A 17,748-nucleotide genomic window follows, 5' to 3' on the forward strand; every position below is an offset into this window, starting at 1 on the left:
CATATTTGACACAGATGTTACATTTGTGGATTACAATCTGCACGGACTGGGCAATTGATCTCCCCATCTAGCGTGTCCTTTTCCGAGGGGTCTTAGTTTCTTGCTGCTTTTCTCAAACCGAAGTCTGTAGCCCCTGCAGTTAGAATCATAGAATCCCTACAGTGCAGAAGGAGGCCATTCAGCTCATCAAGTCTGCACCAACTCTCTGACAGAACATCTTAGCCAGGACCATCCCCCACCCTATCCCCGTAATCCCACATACTTACCCCACTAATCCACCAACCTACACATCTTGGAACACTAAGCAGTTATTTAGCATGGCCAATCCGCCTAACCTGCACATCTTTAGACACAGTTGCATCGACACTTTCCTTACATGGGGCCTATGATATAATATGAGATGGGAGGCAGGATCAGAGTAACCACCCCATCTATAGCCAAGAGTAGGTTGGCTTGCTCACCGTGCAGAGGAGCGAACAAGGACAGACAAACTGCATTGAGAAGCAAGCATCTCACTTATATCTGTAGGGAAAGACCTATTTTCTTTGGAAACTATTCTTTCCATGCAACGCTTCCATATTATGGGCATTACATCGTGTTATAACTTAATTGAGAGGTTCAGAATTCATAACACATTTGAAAAGGGGTCCTGCGACCAAAATAGTTTTGAACTGTTACTTAAAGAGATTGAATACTGGGGATTTTTTGAGGAGGCTTTGAAAGGAAAGGGGCACTTCTTTATTGGAGGAAACTTGTAACATATATCCAGAGTCAACGTGATCTCCTGGACCTATTTCAGTTGCTGAAACAGGTCAAATAGGAATTCAGGCAAGTTGAATCCTGATGTACAGCTGTTCATTACTGGTCTTGTTTATATGAAGGGTTTAATTCCACTGCTAGCCCTGTTAAACTTTCTATAGATTGATAAGAACTGTGCAAAATGGCTAATTAATGTCAACATTTAAATTCTTTCTTCCCTAAAGTTAGCGTGATGATCTTAACCTCCTTGGTATCTATTGGAAGAAAGGATGATTTGCCTCTCGACTGTTAACCTGTATTTCAAATATTTCACCGTGCTCTGCATGCACTGAATTACTTTAACTGCAGTTGTGTAAGCAAACACAGAAGTTGTTCAATCAAACAGAGATGATTGCCAGTAATCTGGTATGTTTTGTTATTCTGGAAGTGGGAGGGTGGCTGGTTGTCAGGCCATTGTAAGAACTCTTGCTTTTCTTCAAATAGATCCTTAGCATTCACCTGCATCAGTGGAACAGGCAGAGAGGCTTTGATTTAACATTTCACTGAAGGGACAGCATCATCAACAAACCAACCCTCCCTCGGTGGTGACAATTTAGTGTTTGAATCCTGAAATGGGGCTTTTGGCAGTGTTCAATTGCCTAAGCCTGGGCGTCCGTTCTGCTCGGTTCCATTCTAGGAGGAGATGCACAGAAACTCCAACATTGTCAGTCTGGGGAGCAGATTATATTGTTGTGAATGTTTTAGGTGAATGTTATGGATGTGCTGCATTAGTGCTAATCCAGGGCCTAATCTGTGGGAATGGCATTAAGCACACCAGTTAACCATACACAGGGGTTTAAAGCTGGCATTCCCTGTGCTGAGTGCAGAGGGGAAATTAGGTAGGGTGCATTTCAAGTTACTGCTCGACGTCAAGATGAACCTTTGTCCCATGAACCAATGAAATCAGACGCTTTCAATCTTTAAGGAACTTTCAGAGTGAAAACTATAATTATAGCACTAGTTATTAGCAATAGAAATGATCAATATCGTGCAAACCTCTTAATGGGAACTCTCACCAAAGAGGCCAGGTCCTTAACCCAAATGTTTCTTTTACCAAAACTGTGCTTCATTTGTTACCACTATCCTTCATTATTCCAAATCTCTTCTGACTGCCTTTCCTTCCTCCACCTTCCATTAACTTCAGCTTATTCAAACCAGCTGTCCTGAACCTAACTCACAGCAAGTCCCATTCACCTAGCATGCCCTGCTCTTGAACCTACATGTGCACCATGTCTTGATTTTGAGAGCCTCATCTTTATTTTCGAATCCCTCTGTGGCCTCATCCTCCTTACTTCTGTCACCCCCTGTAGCCCAATGATCCTGTAAACTCCACTCTCTTTGAACTCTGGTCCCTTGTCCATCACGGTTTCCTTCATCCACCATCGAAAGCCAGACCTTCAGCTGGCCAAACTGTGAGCTCTGAAATTCATTGCGTAAACCCCTTTCATGTCTCTCTTTTCCTTCCCTCCTTTAACACCCTCCTTAAAATTGATGCTTCTTGCCATCTGCCTTAATGTCATCACCTTCACCTGTGTAAAATTTGTTTTCCAATTACACTCCTGGGAAGGACCTTGCAACAATTTACCATGCAGAAAGTGCTATATCAATGCAAGCAGTTGTTGGTACTTGGAAAACAATCCAGAGGATCCTGCTGGGGGTGCCAGGGTCACAATAGCTCCCCGGGGGGAGGGCGACATGTCAAGATAGTGCCGGGGCAGGCCTCTGGGGAGCCCAATTGGGGAAGGGGGGTGGGGGGGAGGGTTCCTGCTATCTGTGGCATGTCGGGAGGGCAGAGCACTGAGACATTTAAAGGGGGATGCCAGGCAATGAGGGGATGACCTGGCATTGAGGGGGGCACCTGGCAGTGAGGGGGTGGGCGCTAGTGATACTGCCGCAGTGGTTGTGTAAGGGGGGGGGGAGGAGAACCCCTGATAATTGTATGGTGACGGGGGGGTGGTGGGGTGCCTGATAATTGTGCAGTGAGGGTTGGGGGGAGGAGGGGGGTTGCTGGGAGAAGTGGGGGTTTAAACTCAGTGCTGATTGGGGCGCAGTTTAAAGGTGGCATCCCAATCACTGTGGAGCTGGCATTGCCTGCTCTATCAGGTCCTGCCTCCAGATTCTTTTTGTCAGAGTGGCTCAAGATCTGGTGTGCAACCCCAGTTGTGTATCTGAGAGACACATGCCAGTTTTCAGTCAGAGTCTGGGTGGCATAATGATAGCCCTTGGGGAAGTGTCAACAAGTGGCTATTGTAACTGCCAGACCAGATTGTTTTGAACTCTCACTGACACAGGCAGCCTGTTTTTTTTTATCTTTAGAGGGCTAGGGAGTTAAATAATTTCATAGCTTGGCCGTTCTACAGATCCTATCTGCCCTTGATGAGTATTTATGTCCACTTTTAAAAAAAAATGTGATCCCCACATTACAGGTTAAGGCCCTTGCTGCAATGGAAATGTGGTCTGATTGAAGTCTGCACCAAGTTCAGATGGCTCTGCTGAATTTGGTTTTCCCTTAAACCCTGACACCTTTCCCCGATTAGTGAAAATGGGATCTGCTTGAAAAGGGGACGGGACGTCCAAATCTGGGTCCAGTCCACTATTTTTAAATGTTCCCAGATTCTTCACGACTCCAAAAATATCCAGCCCCATATGGCCAAATTATATACGTTAAAATTATTTGGGTGTGAAGAAGGGAAATGTTAGGTTTTTTTTTAAAGCGGTCATTTTTTAGGCGGGGTTCACATGGAGCTAGTGACGGTTTGATAGTTATCGTAATGTTTAACATGAATATTCTCTTCAGATGCATTTTGGAAGTTTAGTATTTTTAAAAAAATAGAATGTGATATCAACTTCTGCGAAATATGAATTCACTACATAAATAATAACATTTTCCACACTGATAATAATTGTGGAATGTGGGGGAAGTTGGTCATTGCCACTGAATTAAGGATAGTTTGTGGTTTAGGCAAGGTTTGGGGGGGGATAACTTGAGGATTCTAAACCTTTGGGTTTATCAGATTGTGAAGACTATTGATCGTCTCGTTAAAATGTGCTCTAAGAATATCTTTCTTAAGAATATCTTTCTGAAGAAATGCAACGTTCTAACATATTGAGTTGGTTAGGAGACTAACAATACATTGGTGAAATAATTGGCGTGATTGCAAGCATTTAAAAGCTGAAAAACCTCTCCCTCAAGTGGCCCGATTAGGTACTTAATGAGAATGTTTTCTTTGTAAGGCTTTGTTCTCTCTCGTGTTGCTGCCTATTTGCAAAATGGACATCTTGTTCCGTGGAGGCCCCGGGGAATTGGGGAGAAAAAAATAGCAGCATTCACAAAGCAAATGTAATGGAAAAAAATATAATACAGTGGAATACAGTTACATTCAGTTCAAGATTTAGGCTTTCTGAAAAAATCTTGGATGAGCTTTTTGAAATATAAAAAAAATTGAGATGGGTGACAGCATGTGATTTTTCTGTCATTGTGACAGATGACCGTTTCTGGGTCACGCTTGACTCTTGCAGGTCGTCTGGCTGCAGTGTTAGAAAGGCTCCTTCTGACCGGAATGTCTAAGCCTTGTTAGCATATTTCTTGCCAAACCCCCACCCAAAATGGCCCAAGAGGTCGCCTGGGAATACGAGTTACAATTCAGGCCATTGCTGGGCATCTATAAGAGAAAGGTTCACGGCAGAAGGTCAGCAGCTCAGAGGGAAAATTGCAGTTGTCGGAGGTGAGAATTCATGGGACTGAGCTCGGCCAAGGCTTCCTTCTGTGGACCGAAGGCATGTACCTTCTGGTTCATCAGGAAACCCATGAAGGAATTGATAAATGACATTGTCTTGGGCAACTTCTGGGTAGCTGGAACTGCGGGAAAACCCTCACTGTACCTTATTTTAAGATTTCAGGTAAAACATAAAAGTCAGTCCCAAAAACAGAATCAAAACCCGAGTTGCTTATTTAAAGATGCACTCCCACTAGCTTTGAGCAATTGTCCTTGGTGCCTGCAATTTAGAAAAATCTGGGTGAAAATAGACTGGGTCAGTCTCCTGCCTCATTTTATTGCACCCAGCCCTCCCCACTCAGTATCCAGCAAGTTTTGGGGCGTGGGGGGAGAAGAGGGGGTGGGCCATTTGGGTGTGCGGGGGTGGGAGTTAACATTGACCCCAACATGCTTTTTTGTTGCAAATGTTCTGCTGAAAATGGTCTGCGTTTTGAAAGGTAAAGCTTTTTTTCATAGCGAGGAATATAATAGACAATAGAGAAACATAGAAACGTAGAAAACGGAAGCAGGAGTAGGCCATTTGGCCCTTCAAGCCTGCTCCACCATTCATTTTGATCATGGCTGATTATTGAATTCAATATCCTGATCCCGCCTTCGCCCCCTATTCCTTGATCACTTTAGCCCCAAGAGCTATATCTAATTTCTTCTTGAGATCGACAATGCTGACTTTTGGGATTGGAACACTGATGTCTGCATCAGATGTGAGTCCCGACCCCACCCTGTTACCTGATGAGACTTTTGTAGGATTGGCCAATTAATGGTCAGAGATTGCACATTCCATCCAATTAAGGCAGGCTCCTAATGCTGGAGGACCAATAGGAGATTCTCCAGCAGAACTGCAGCCTATCCAAGACAGAGAGAGAGAAGGTCCTTCAAGATGGAGGTGCCCTCTCTGCACTTTTAACCTTGTGGAAGTAAAAGTGGCCAAACTACCTTTTTGCAATCCCTCCACAAAGTGGTGGAGTACGGCTGCGGGTGTGACCATTTTCCATCAGTGGCAGTAGTGCTGTTTTTATGCAATCTGGAACACTGGCACCTGATCTGCCACCAGAGGCCACCTCCTAACTTTTCCCACGTTTCGGCCATTGCAGTTAGCTCAGAAGGCTGCCTTGTGGTTAGCTGTTCCAGAACTTGACAATGCCCCCTTGAAATTAGCTGGGGAGTCTGCACCGTAGCAGTGAACGGCACTCTGACCAGCAGGGGGAAATTCCAGGCTTGCCTGCCTCCATTTCACCCTCAGCTCACCATCTAAAACCCTGCCCTAGCAAATGGTTTGATGAGATGATATTGTTGTGCTAACAATCCTCCAATTCATTGCTGCCTATCTGTTTCCTCGTGATAATCCCTTAAAAGGTTCTGACGTGAATTACAGCCAGAACTCTCCAATGTCCTTTGCCCTGCCAGCGAGAGTGGAGAATTTGGCGCCCAGCCAAGTCTCTGTTCACAGCAGCGGGACTGGAGAATCCCAGCTGTAGACGGGATTGGAGAATCCAGGCTGACATTTTACAGCACATGCACCAAAGGGCCTCACAGCCAATAAAGTACTTTTAAGGTGTCACTGTTATAATGTAGGAAATACCAGAGGCAATTTGTACACAGCATGCTCCCACAATCTACAAGTTAATAGCGACCAGATAATCTGTTTTATCGATGTTGGCTGCAGGATAAACATTGACAAGTGCACCAGGGATAATTCCCCTATTCTATGAATTAGTGCCACATGATCTTTTACATTCACCCAAGAGAGTCGACCAGTCCTCATCCAAGTCTCTCATCCAAAGAATGTCACTTTTAATAGTACAGCGCACCCTCAAATCTGTTCACTTAGATTTTTGTGCTCAAATCTCTGTGACCTGGACCCGCAACCTTGTGACCCAAGTGAATGTGCCACCAACTGAGCCACATTGACACCTCCAATTGTCCAAGTCTGCAGACAAATTGGGAGTTCAATCTCGCCGAGGCGAGCGCTGGTGAAATATTTATGCTCTCACATGGCGGCAGTTAGAAGTGACAACCTCTAGCAACTCTGACCTCTGAGTCTGACAGTGATGATATCAAAGTCCACTTCAGAGACTGTAGCATTTAATCTAGACAAGCACTACTGTGCAGAGAGGTGGCGGCACCTTGGAGGTGTGGGATGCCTGTTAAATTGAGACCCCACCTATATTTTCGAGTGTACATAAAGATCTCATGATACTCCCCGAAAAAGTACAGGGGCGTTCTCCTGGTGTCCTGGAAAACATTTTCTTTTAGCCAACACCATGAAAATGGATGAACTGATCATTTATCCAACAGTAGGTGGCACGGTGGCACAGTGGTTAGCACTGCTGTCTCACAGCGCCAGGGACCTGGGTTCGATTCCCAGCTTGGGTCAGCATCTGTGCGGAGTCTGCACAGTCTCCCCGTGTCTGCGTGGGTTTCCTCCAGGTGCTCTGGTTTCCTCGAAAGATGTGCTGGTTTAGGTGCATTGGCTGTGCTAATTTCGCCCTCGGTGTACCCGAACAGGCGCCGGAGTGTAGCCACTAGGGGATTTCCACAGTAACTTTGTTGCAGTGTTAATGTAAGCCTACTTGTGACGTTAATAAATAAACTTTAAAACTTTAGGTTCTGGTTCCTGCCGGTTTTATTTGCTTGTATTACAGCCGTGACTACACTTCAAAAGCACTCTGTTGGCTGTGAAGCATTTTTTTGGGAAGTGCTGAGGATGTGAAAGGCACTACGTAAATGCAAGCTCAATTGCCTTTCCCATCCACATATCGCAGCACAGGCTGTGGTCCCGACTGTTGTGTTTCACCCCAAGCAGTCAGCACCGGAGTGATACAAGGCATTTAAAAACGAACACCTGCATGCCAAATAAAAAGGGTTTTGTTCCCTGAACTCTTGAGCCGACAGCAGTTCCCAGTGGAATACATTGCTGAGGGCACAAAAGGTTATGTTGTTAGCATAACTGCATGTGCCTGACACAGAGCTGTTTTTTCTGTCTGTTGACACACCACATGATTTTTATTGAGTGTCACGGCGACAGATGTTTTTGTACGCTGCGACCAATGTCTTCGTGCTTCAGTGATCTTCCAGGAAAAAAAGTCAGCTGGTTTTTATGCTGTTTTGGGATTTGTTGAATGCGTACAGGAAATGGGAATAAATAGACTGATGGAGTGGTTTCTCTTCCCTCTGGGTACGTGCGACTAAATCTAACCCAAGGGAACTTTGGGTTAAACCCTCTCACATTCCTGTTGGCTGCATGGAGCTCGAAGAGAAATGTACTTGGGCCAGTCGCAGCTCCGTTCCCACTGGGAGTGTTTCCAGGACGCAGGGATCACACTTTAATTTGTCACAAACTGCCAGACAGCCCATAATGATGCGCTTTGCGAAACGGAAATAACAGTGGAGGTCTGTGACTTTTACTGATTAAAGTTCAGGGATGGGGGTGGGTTGATTGTTTTGGCTGGAGGAATTGTAGGCTGCAGTCTATCGGGGCCCATTGGGAAAAGGAGGTGGTGGATCCTGTCAGGGGTTCCCTGAACAGCCCAACAGAGTCATTTGGCAGAATGCTTCATTGCCAGAATTTCTAAACAGGCATCCAAAATATAGTGCGGCATTTTACAGCCCCATCGCATGGGGGGGCATGGGGAAACATGCGGCAAGCCATTCAAAGCTTCATTGGCTTTGAAAGGACCGGGAAATGCTGCCATTGGGAGCAGCCGTAAAAACCAGCTTGGCTGGTGGTGAGAAGGCCCCTGCCGGACAGATCCTTCATTCTCACTTGGAGTCTCAGCGCCACTGCTGAATAAATGAATTAAGTATGTTTTGAGGCAAAAAAAAGTCTTGGTTGCTGATGACCGAGGTGCTGCATTCCCAACTTTGAGCTGTCGCTAGCTTGGTGCAATGCGTGCTTCAACCACACAGACCCAGGAAGACTCCAGATTCAAGCTTTGATTTGTGACCATCTGTGCTGAGCTGCTCCGTTTGGCCAGAGTTCTCACTCCTGATTGTCCTTACGTGACGTTCCTAAGCGCAGAAGTTGGTGGAGGTCAGGGAGAGGACATTGCAGCAATGTCCCTGATAGCCTGTCATCAGTCACAACTGAATAATGGCCAATTTGGTTGAGGGCGATTGGTGTCCATCAAAGTGGGCCGAACGAAAAGTAAACATCTTCAGAAAAGGGGGAATAGGGCTGAGTGGGGGAAAAACACAAAAGTCTGAGCCAAAGAGAAATGTAATATATTTTAAATTTGATCAACAAATTACAAACTCTTGCCACTTTCCATTGTGGTACTTCCTGTTAAAACACTGAGTTTGCTAGTTTTGTGAATTCCTCATTGTGTTCCATTTGCCTTTTAGATGTTTTTTTCTATAAAATCAAATATACACCAGCAGGCATTTACTAATAATTCTACTCCAGGAGATGTATAGTACTGGTGGGTCATTTAGATGTCTGAACAACAGTTTGTCACTCAAAAGATTGTTACGAAAATACAAAACCAGATATGTTCACACTTGTTTAGTCGTGGTTATAGTACAATTGGTAGACAAAGCATGTTAACACAGAAGTGGTGAACCATTTGATTCACGGAATGTTTTTCTTATTGTAGAAGGACATCGCGCTCAAACCCCACGAACGCTTGGAGAAACTTCAGAATCCTCTTGCAAAGAAAAAACGCAACGAGCTGCAAAATGGCCTGAGTTTCCATGCCAACAAGAATAGACACAGCTACCGCAATGGAGCTTCTGACAGAGAAAATGACCCCAGCTTGAGCCATGGCCATGGGAAGCAGAAACGTTTCCAGAAGAGGCACAGACAGGTAGGATTGCACCTTCTTCACATGGGACAGAACTGTCAACCAAGATATTATAGGACACCCTTAGCTGGAACTTTAATGGAATTAATTTTTGTTCCCCTCTGATTTAGTCAATAAATTGCTCCACAATTTCCCCAAATATAGAGTGGCCAGCTCATTTTTGTATTTTTTTTTCAACGGATGCTGGAGGCACAGAGTGTTTTGAAATCAGTCTGCTGCCCCTAAAGAATTCAGTCATACTCCACCCCGCACGGTTTGTAGTCTTCTCCCCGGAGGTTGTCAAGGATTCAAAGCAAAATGATTCTGAGCAGTCCCTTATTCAGTGCAAATGAGGGTGAACCATTGACCCAAGGTCGTCAGTGATTCAGAAACCTCAGTCTGAAGTTGTATGGATGATACGCGTGGGAGATGGAGATGTCATTTTGGTTTCAGTGCTGTGGCAAACAGAACCAGAGCTGCAACCAAGTTAATATCAGTTTTGACCTGGCTAACCGTGTTTGCAAAGGGATTTTCTTATAAGCAGCACACTTTCACAGCAGTTAGTTGAGCTATTGACTGCACTGCATTCATGAGGCTGCTACAGCTTTGACTTCAAGGTCAGCTCCATTGATTGAATTCACTGACGATGAGACACTTTAGCAGCTTCCTGTGTGGCTGCTGGAAATATCAGTTGGAGTTAGCAGAGTGGCAATGGTCACGGTTTCTCCACCTCAGCACTTTGTTTAAAGTTCCGCGGAGTGTAGTGGGATAACCTCGGATGAAGTTGGAAGAATCTGACTTTGTTCGAACTCTGGAGAAAATCCCATGAGATTCAATAACCACCTCACTAATCACAGACACTTGATGACCCACAATGTTGGGCCCTGTGACCAATCAACCTGGACTGAGTAAAGAATCAATAAGCATGGCGACTTTTAAGTTTAAAGTTTATTTATTAGTCACAAGTAGGCTGACATTAACACTGCAATGAAGTTACTGTGAAAATCCTCTAGTTGCCACACTCCGGCACCAGTTCGGGTACACTGAGGGAGAATTTAGCATGGCCATTGCACCTAACCAGCATATCTTTCGGAATGTGGGAGGAAACCCACGCAGTCATGGGGAGAATGTGCAGACTCCGCACAGACAGTGACCCAAGCCGGGAATCGAACCCGGGTCCCTGGCACTGTGAGGCAGCAGTGCTAACCACTGTGCTGCTACTTGGGGAAAATATTGGAGAAAAGTAGTTCAGAGAGCAAAGCACATTTGTCTGCCTAGGATTGGAATAAAATCAAGTAGTTTTCACGAAAAGAAAATTTGCGTAATGTTGTGGAGATTTGATAATTAATCAGCTGTTCATGGTGGAAGTGGTTCTGCCTTAATTCTATTTCTTAGAATTTCCTTCCCCTTTATGTGTTCTGATAGTGCGGTTAGGATGTGGCTTAACTCTCGAGTGGTTTGTAAATGCTGAATGTAGAGTTCCAGAATGATATCAGGATTCAGTGTTGATATGTTCATTACTTCCATGGTAGATTAATGCTAATACTTTCAGAATGTCAATTGATATTTCTAGTCAAAGCCATAGCTTATTGTCATTCAGTTCTGGCACTTCACCTGCAGAATTATTTAGTCTATGGCTTATAACTGAGCAGTGAACAAACGGTGCCAGTAGTGGCATCTTGAAGGTAATGGGTTTACAGAAATAGATACTTGTCAATTTGAACTGCATTCGATAAAGATGAAAGACTGAATTAATAGAGCTGAAGTTATCTGTTTGAACTATGCAGGCAACAGGTCAGAGACAGGATGGAAGTATGAAATGAGATGAGAATATTGTGAATAAATGAGTTAACAAACGCTTAAATAGGCTGAAAACTCAAGTAACAGTGCAAGGCAAAGTGTGGACACAGCTCAAAACCGATCCTTGGAGGAGAGGGAATTGGGCCCATCCCTGGAGTAGACTCAAAGTGGAAGCATACACATTTTGTTATCATTTGTTGATTTCCACCTTGAAAAAAGGCCTCACATTTTGTTTGCTCATTTCCTTTCTGTAAGCATGACTCCTGCCTACTGCAGCAACAAGTGCTGCTAGCTACATTATGTTCCACCTGCTTCAAGTTAACTAAAGCAATTAAATTGCATTTCTTAAGCCTTTGCAAGATTTCTTGGAACCTAAATAATAGGTTCCATACAATAAGTAGTAGGTGCTTGGAACCTAAACAGAATGATTTTTTTTAAAAATCAGAGAATAATTCAATCCAATCAAATTAGTTTTCTGAACTTGGCAGTTAAAGACCATGGGAGCAGGATTTTCCAAACCTCCACCCCTGGAACCAGTTTTCTGGCTACTCACCATTGGCCCCCGGCAGAGACTTCTGGTCTCACCAATATCTACAGCTTTTTTGCATGGCTCACCCATTCTTGCACCAGGGAACCCACAGGACCCAAAGATCCTGCCAGCGGGAAGGGTCTGAACATCCCACTTACATACGTTACCAATTCCAATAGTTTCCCCAAGAAAAGTCACCTTTTTCCCATTGGTAGGGATGGATGGTTATACTTCATAATTTTGTGTGATTAGACACAGTGATTTTAGGGTAGGTCTTTCGGCCTTATTACCCTGAAAACCTATGCGCGATTTGTGAGGGATTTTCTGAGGTTCACGGCCTCAAGATTATTATTAGCTTTCCCTGATGCGAGATCAATACTGGATATCTCCAATGTGCCATCATCTTATTTTGGTTGGATTTTATTGCGAAAGTGAAGCTAACAGCACTTGAGTTATTTAAAATGCCAATCATGTGTACATTGTTAAAAGCGAAAACTTGGAAGTTGCCTTCCAAAATGCAAGTTCTTCCATGAGCTAAAACAGCATCTCACCATCTGCTCCACTATTCAAGTGTGTTGAATCTTATGAAGTTGCTGGAGTGGCACCATAGTTAGTTACTCACCATAACAAGTTAGGCCTTGTCCATTCTACCCATTTAATGGCAAGTCTTACTCACTGTTAAACAGCCTCTCTGGTGCTGAAAATTAACTTTTATGAGGACTTTTATGAGGTGTGAGGACTCATTTCTTCAGCTTTTAATGATTGAAGATTGAATTTTTAAAAATTTTCTGTTTCTTATCTCTCACTCTGTATTCTGCTTTTTCCTCCTGATTTGACATTAATTTCATTATTATAACGTGCAGTTCTGGTTCTACCCTGGTCATTAGCGACCATTAAATATGATTGGTTAAGGAGATACACAGTTGCTTGCCCTCTTCATGCAGGTCCCTAATGACATGTGAAGGGTGCTATGCCTCTTGGATGTTTGGCTGATAGTTACTTGTTCAAAAGTCCACAGTGGTTAGCACTGCTGCCTCACAGCACCAGGCATCTGGGTTCGATTCCTGGCTTGGGTCACTGTCTGTGCGGAGTCTGCACGTTCTCCCCATGTCTCCGTGAGTTTCCTCCAGGAACTCCAGTTTACTCCCACAGTCAAAAAGATGTGCTGGTTAGGTGCATTGACCATGCTAAATTCTCCCTCAGTGTACCCGAGCAGGCACCGGAGTGTGGCGATTGGGGGATTTTCACAATAACTTCATTGCAGTGTTAATTAAGCCTACTTGTAATACCAATAAATAAAATTCAAGTAATAACATTAGAATGTAAAAGGGTAAGGATAATTTTAGTGAACAGCTGGCTGGTGCCATTTGTTAATCGAGCACAGCAAAATCCAGTGTACTCTGTCCGATTTTATAGTCTTTACAATCAGTCCGAGCATTCTCATATATTGCTATGTGGAGTTTACTCCCTAGTGTGACAGAACTATATTGACAATGTTACTGTCAACAGTACTTGCACGATGGTCCAATTGATTGTCAAACCTCTCAGGAATAAAGATCTGGCATATGTTTACATCATTGGATAACAATTGTTTCCTTATTAACAAATTGTGCTTCCATTGATGGGAATCAACTATTTACATTTCTGGGAGTACAGGGAAAAGAGGATAGTCAGTGGCTCTGAACGTTTCTGCGATGCTGTGCTGTTCATGTCTGGAAGTTCAGAGAAAAAAATAATTTCCATGGACGCTGCGGCAAAAAATCATGTGTGTTCTTGAAAATGATAAAGGAAACACAGTTCTTTGAAGGTTAATCTCCAAGCAATTGGCTCCTTTCCCAGCTAAGATAAATACAATACAGGCCAATTATGGGCACCCTGCTAGTGACAATGTTTCATTTAAAAGGAACACTTAATCAGACACTGAGTAATTCCCCATGTATTCCTCTGTTGCTGAATATGAACAATTACATATCAAAAACATTTTGTTTACCTCCATGATATTGGAAAAAGATTGCTGTTGTTTGTTTAATGCAATGGATATTTCGTGCTGTGATTTGTGCCAGGACAATGTCGCCCAGTTTACTTAAGTTTGGATTTTTTTATGTTTGCTAAGTTTTAGCTTAGAAAGTCTATATTGAAAGCAGAGTGAGGCATCAGAACAATGGTATGGGTGAGGCCAGCTTATGTTATTGCCATAGCTATGATTGGAGAACATTAGGAAACATAGGCTAAATTGTCCCTTAGTGTCAGGGGGCTAGCTAGGGTAAATGCATGAGGTTATGGGGATAGGCATTGGGTGGGATTGTGCTCGATACAGACTCGATGGGCCGAAAGGCCTCCTTCTGCACTATAGGATTCTATGACTAGGAATGTAGGGCTTAGTAACAGGAGTAAAATCAAAAGTGTTGACAAAAATGATTCTATAACTGGAGTTATCTTGTGTTCACGGTAGCACAGTAGCACAGTGGTTAGCACTGCTGCTTCACAGCTCCAGGGTCCCGGGTTCGATTCCCGGCTTGGGTCACTGTCTGTGTGGAGTTTGCACATTCTCCTCGTGTCTGCGTGGGTTTCCTCCGGGTGCTCCGGTTTCCTCCCACAGTCCAAAGATGTGCGGATTAGGTTGATTGGCCAGGTTAAAAATTGCCCCTTAGAGTCCTGAGATGCGTAGGTTAGAGGGATTAGTGGGTAAATATGTGGGGGTAGGGCCTGGGTGGGATTGTGGTCGGTGCAGACTCGATGGGCCGAATGGCCTCCTTCTGCACTGTAGGGTTTCTATGATGTTCTTTCTTCTATGAAAGGTAGGTTCCTGGAACAGCTCAAGAGAACTTAGCCCACGATAAGATAAGATACGTTTTAAGCGAAGTTTAAGTTTATTTATTAGTGTCACGAGTCAGCTTACATTAACACTGCAATGAAGTTACTGTGAAAATCCCCGAGTCATCACAATCCGGCGCCTGTTCGGGTACACTGAGGGAGAATTTAGCATGGCCAATGCACCTAACCAGCACATCTTTCGGACTATGGGAGTGAACCAGAGCACCCATGCAGGCACGGGGAGAACGGCAGACTCCACACAGACAGTGACCCAATCTGGGATTCAAACCCGGGTCCCTGGTGCTGTGAGGCAGCAGTACTTGCCACTGTGCCACCATGCCGCATTTACTTTGGCTTGCCATGTGTCGTGACAATGGGCATCTACTCGTGCTGTAGAAAATACTGTGACTGGAAGAAGGAAGGATCCCCAATTCTTTCATAATTAGAATTGGCACCCTGAACTGAAAGCCGTTTGCTCATTCTTAAGTCTATAAATGGGACTTGGCATTCAATGGCAGATAAGCACACACAGTGCCTCTTCTTGTTCAAAATCTGTTAATTGGTGAGTTCATACATGTGGCAGCTGGTGTGCTTTTCAAATCGTGCAGTGCTGAACCCTCCTCCAAACGACCAAAAGGAAGGTCAGTGGCAGCAAGTAAACTGGGCGAGTGGCTGAAGTTGCTGTAATTGTGTAACATTTAATTAGTGTTTACCCAGTCCTCCCCACAACTGTAGGTAAGCACGAACTATGGCCGCGCAGAATGGGAGGTGGGGGGGGGGGGGGGGTGGGTGCTTGGAGTAAAGTGAACAGATGGAATTGGTGGTGTTGACTGAGCTTTCCCAGCACGCACTGACAGCATCAGTAACAAGCAATTTACAACGTGCTATTTACAGCTTGGGTTACAGTCCTCCATTGGTTCAGAGTGCTCTTTAGCAGCTGCTTTCATAATAACTTTCTGTGAACTGTTAATTGAACGTGAAAATGTGTGTGGGAGGGGTTTCTCGATGGCAGGCGCATCTTGTGATAATGAAGAAGAAAAGGCGCACAGCATCAGAATGATAATGGCTGCTGCGATCGCATGCCCCTCTTTCGTGATTGAACAGCCGCAACTGACGGCGGCTGCCAGCTGCAATAGAGCACAGCCCAATTCGAGGAACTGCTGGACTGCACAGATTAGCTCACGTCACTTAATCTGAAGTGCTGCAGCCAGGGAAGGAATCATTCTGCTGCGGAGCAATTAATGTTGCATTCACATTGTGGCCTCGTAATAAGCAAGGCATATTGATGCCCTGGAATCTGCTGTATTTCCATTGTGGGGACTAGCTTCAGAAACAATGCATGTGCCATTTCAAAAAGGTAACTTTGACCTCCTGACTGCAAGTGTTACCCCAGGGTGGATGGGGGGGTCGGGGAGGGGGGTGGGGGGCAGTGCTAAGCACATTGCTGCCTGTATAAAGTTTAAAGTTTATTTATTAGTGTCACAAGTAAGCATACGTTCACACTGCAATGAAGTTACTGTGAAAATCCCCTCGTCGCCACACTCCGGCATCTGTTCGGGTACCCTGAGGGAGAATTTAGCAAGGCCAATGCACCTGGCATGGTAGCACAGTAGTTAGCACTGCTGCTTCACAGCTCCAGGGACCTGGGTTCGATTCCCGGCTTGGGTCACTATCTGTGAGGAGTTTGCACATTCTCCTCGTGTCTGCGTGGGTTTCCTCCGGGTGCTTCGGTTTCCTCCCACAGTCCAAAGATGTGCGGGTTAGGTTGATTGGCCAAGCTAAAAATTGCCCTTATGGTCCTGGGATGCGTATGTTAGAGGGATTAGTGGGTAAAATATATGGGGGTAGGGCCTGGGTGGGATTGTGGTCGGTGCAGACTCAATGGGCCGAATGGCCTCTTTCTGTGCTGTAGGGTTTCTAAGATTCTTTCTAAGATTCTAACCAGCACGTCTTTCGGACTGTGGGAGGAAACCGGAGCACCCGGAGGAAACGCAGACACAGAGAGAATGTGCAGACTCCGCACAGGCAGTGACCCAAGCCGGGAATCGAACCTGGATCCCTGGCGCTGTGAGGCAGCAATGCTTACCACTGTGCCATTCACGGGTGGCTTGAGATTTCATTCCACAAGAGGTGCCCAGTGCAAGTAACCTTTGATTGGGGGCATGTACTTAAGGTGAGAGGGGGCAAGTTCAAAAGGAGATGTGAGGGGCATGTTTTTATGCAGAGAGTGGTAGGTGTCTGGAACGCCAGGGGTGGTGGTGGTGCAGGCAGATACGATAGGGGTGTTTAAGGGGCTTTTAGATGAACACATGAATATGAAAGGAATAGAGGGACATGGACCAAGGCAGACGAGAGAAGTTTAATTTGGCGTCATGTTCCACAGAATCGTGGGCTGAAGGGCCCATTCCTGCACTGTACTGTTCTATGTCCTATGAATGCTGGCTGCACGGGATGTCGATTGGGGTCAGTTAGCTCAGTTGGCTGGACGGCTGATGCATCATGCCAACGACACGGGTTCAACTCACGCACCAGCTGAGGTTATTCATGAAGGCCCCGCCTCCCAACCTTGCCCCTTGCCTGAGGTGTGGTGATCCTCGGGTTAAATTAACCACCAGCCTGATCTCCACCTCAGAGGGGAAGAGCAGCCTATGGTCATCTGGGACTATGGCGACTTTATATGGGGTCATGAGTAAGTAACATCAGTTCATAAGTCGTCCTTCATAATGCTGCAGCAAGTAGCGCAGCTGTTTACAGCACTGTAGCTGGAATCAGCATGAACTTATCGTGGAAATCAGTGCCTTGCTGATGAATTCAAAAATGTAACAGCACAAATGTAACCACATTTCAAACGTTCCCACAACAGGACTTGACAAGCCTCTCTGTGTCACTCTGCTTGTAAACCAGCTAGTTTTCGATCACCAAAAAGTGTTGCACACTTTCATCAAAGCTTTTGCCACACAGTATAGCCACATGGTGGCCCCCAGTTCTCTTTGGCAGCAAGCTGCTGATGGAGTCTTGCCATACCATTCACGAAGGGTTGCGGAGTAGCACTGCTTTACTTCAGTAAAACATTACAACCCCATTTCCGACACTGCAACTGTTGACTACTGCGCAACTGAGGTTTTCTGCCTCTCTCACGATCTTACCGGCTTGCCCCGCCTATCAGCCGGAGTGACGAGCCAGTCAGACCCCCCCCCCCCCCCCCCCGCCCCGGCTGAAAACCAGCGGTTTTCTCTTCAGAAATTATGGCACT

At 45.1% G+C, this 17,748-nt stretch overlaps 1 protein-coding gene across 12 annotated transcripts in view; it reads left to right on the forward strand.

The window, feature by feature from the left end:
* The window catches only part of auts2a (activator of transcription and developmental regulator AUTS2 a), a 1,221,519-nt gene that overhangs the window by 337,550 nt on the left and 866,221 nt on the right, over nucleotides 1-17,748 (forward strand). For all 12 annotated transcript variants that reach the window (XM_078224989.1, XM_078224996.1, XM_078224993.1 and 9 more), the window contains exon 3: nucleotides 9,167-9,376. In XM_078224989.1, coding sequence (XP_078081115.1) covers nucleotides 9,167-9,376 — 210 coding nt within the window. The remainder of the gene's footprint in view (nucleotides 1-9,166; nucleotides 9,377-17,748) is intronic.

The sequence above is a fragment of the Mustelus asterias genome, chromosome 12, assembly GCF_964213995.1.
Source record: "Mustelus asterias chromosome 12, sMusAst1.hap1.1, whole genome shotgun sequence".
Lineage (NCBI taxonomy): Eukaryota > Metazoa > Chordata > Chondrichthyes > Carcharhiniformes > Triakidae > Mustelus > Mustelus asterias.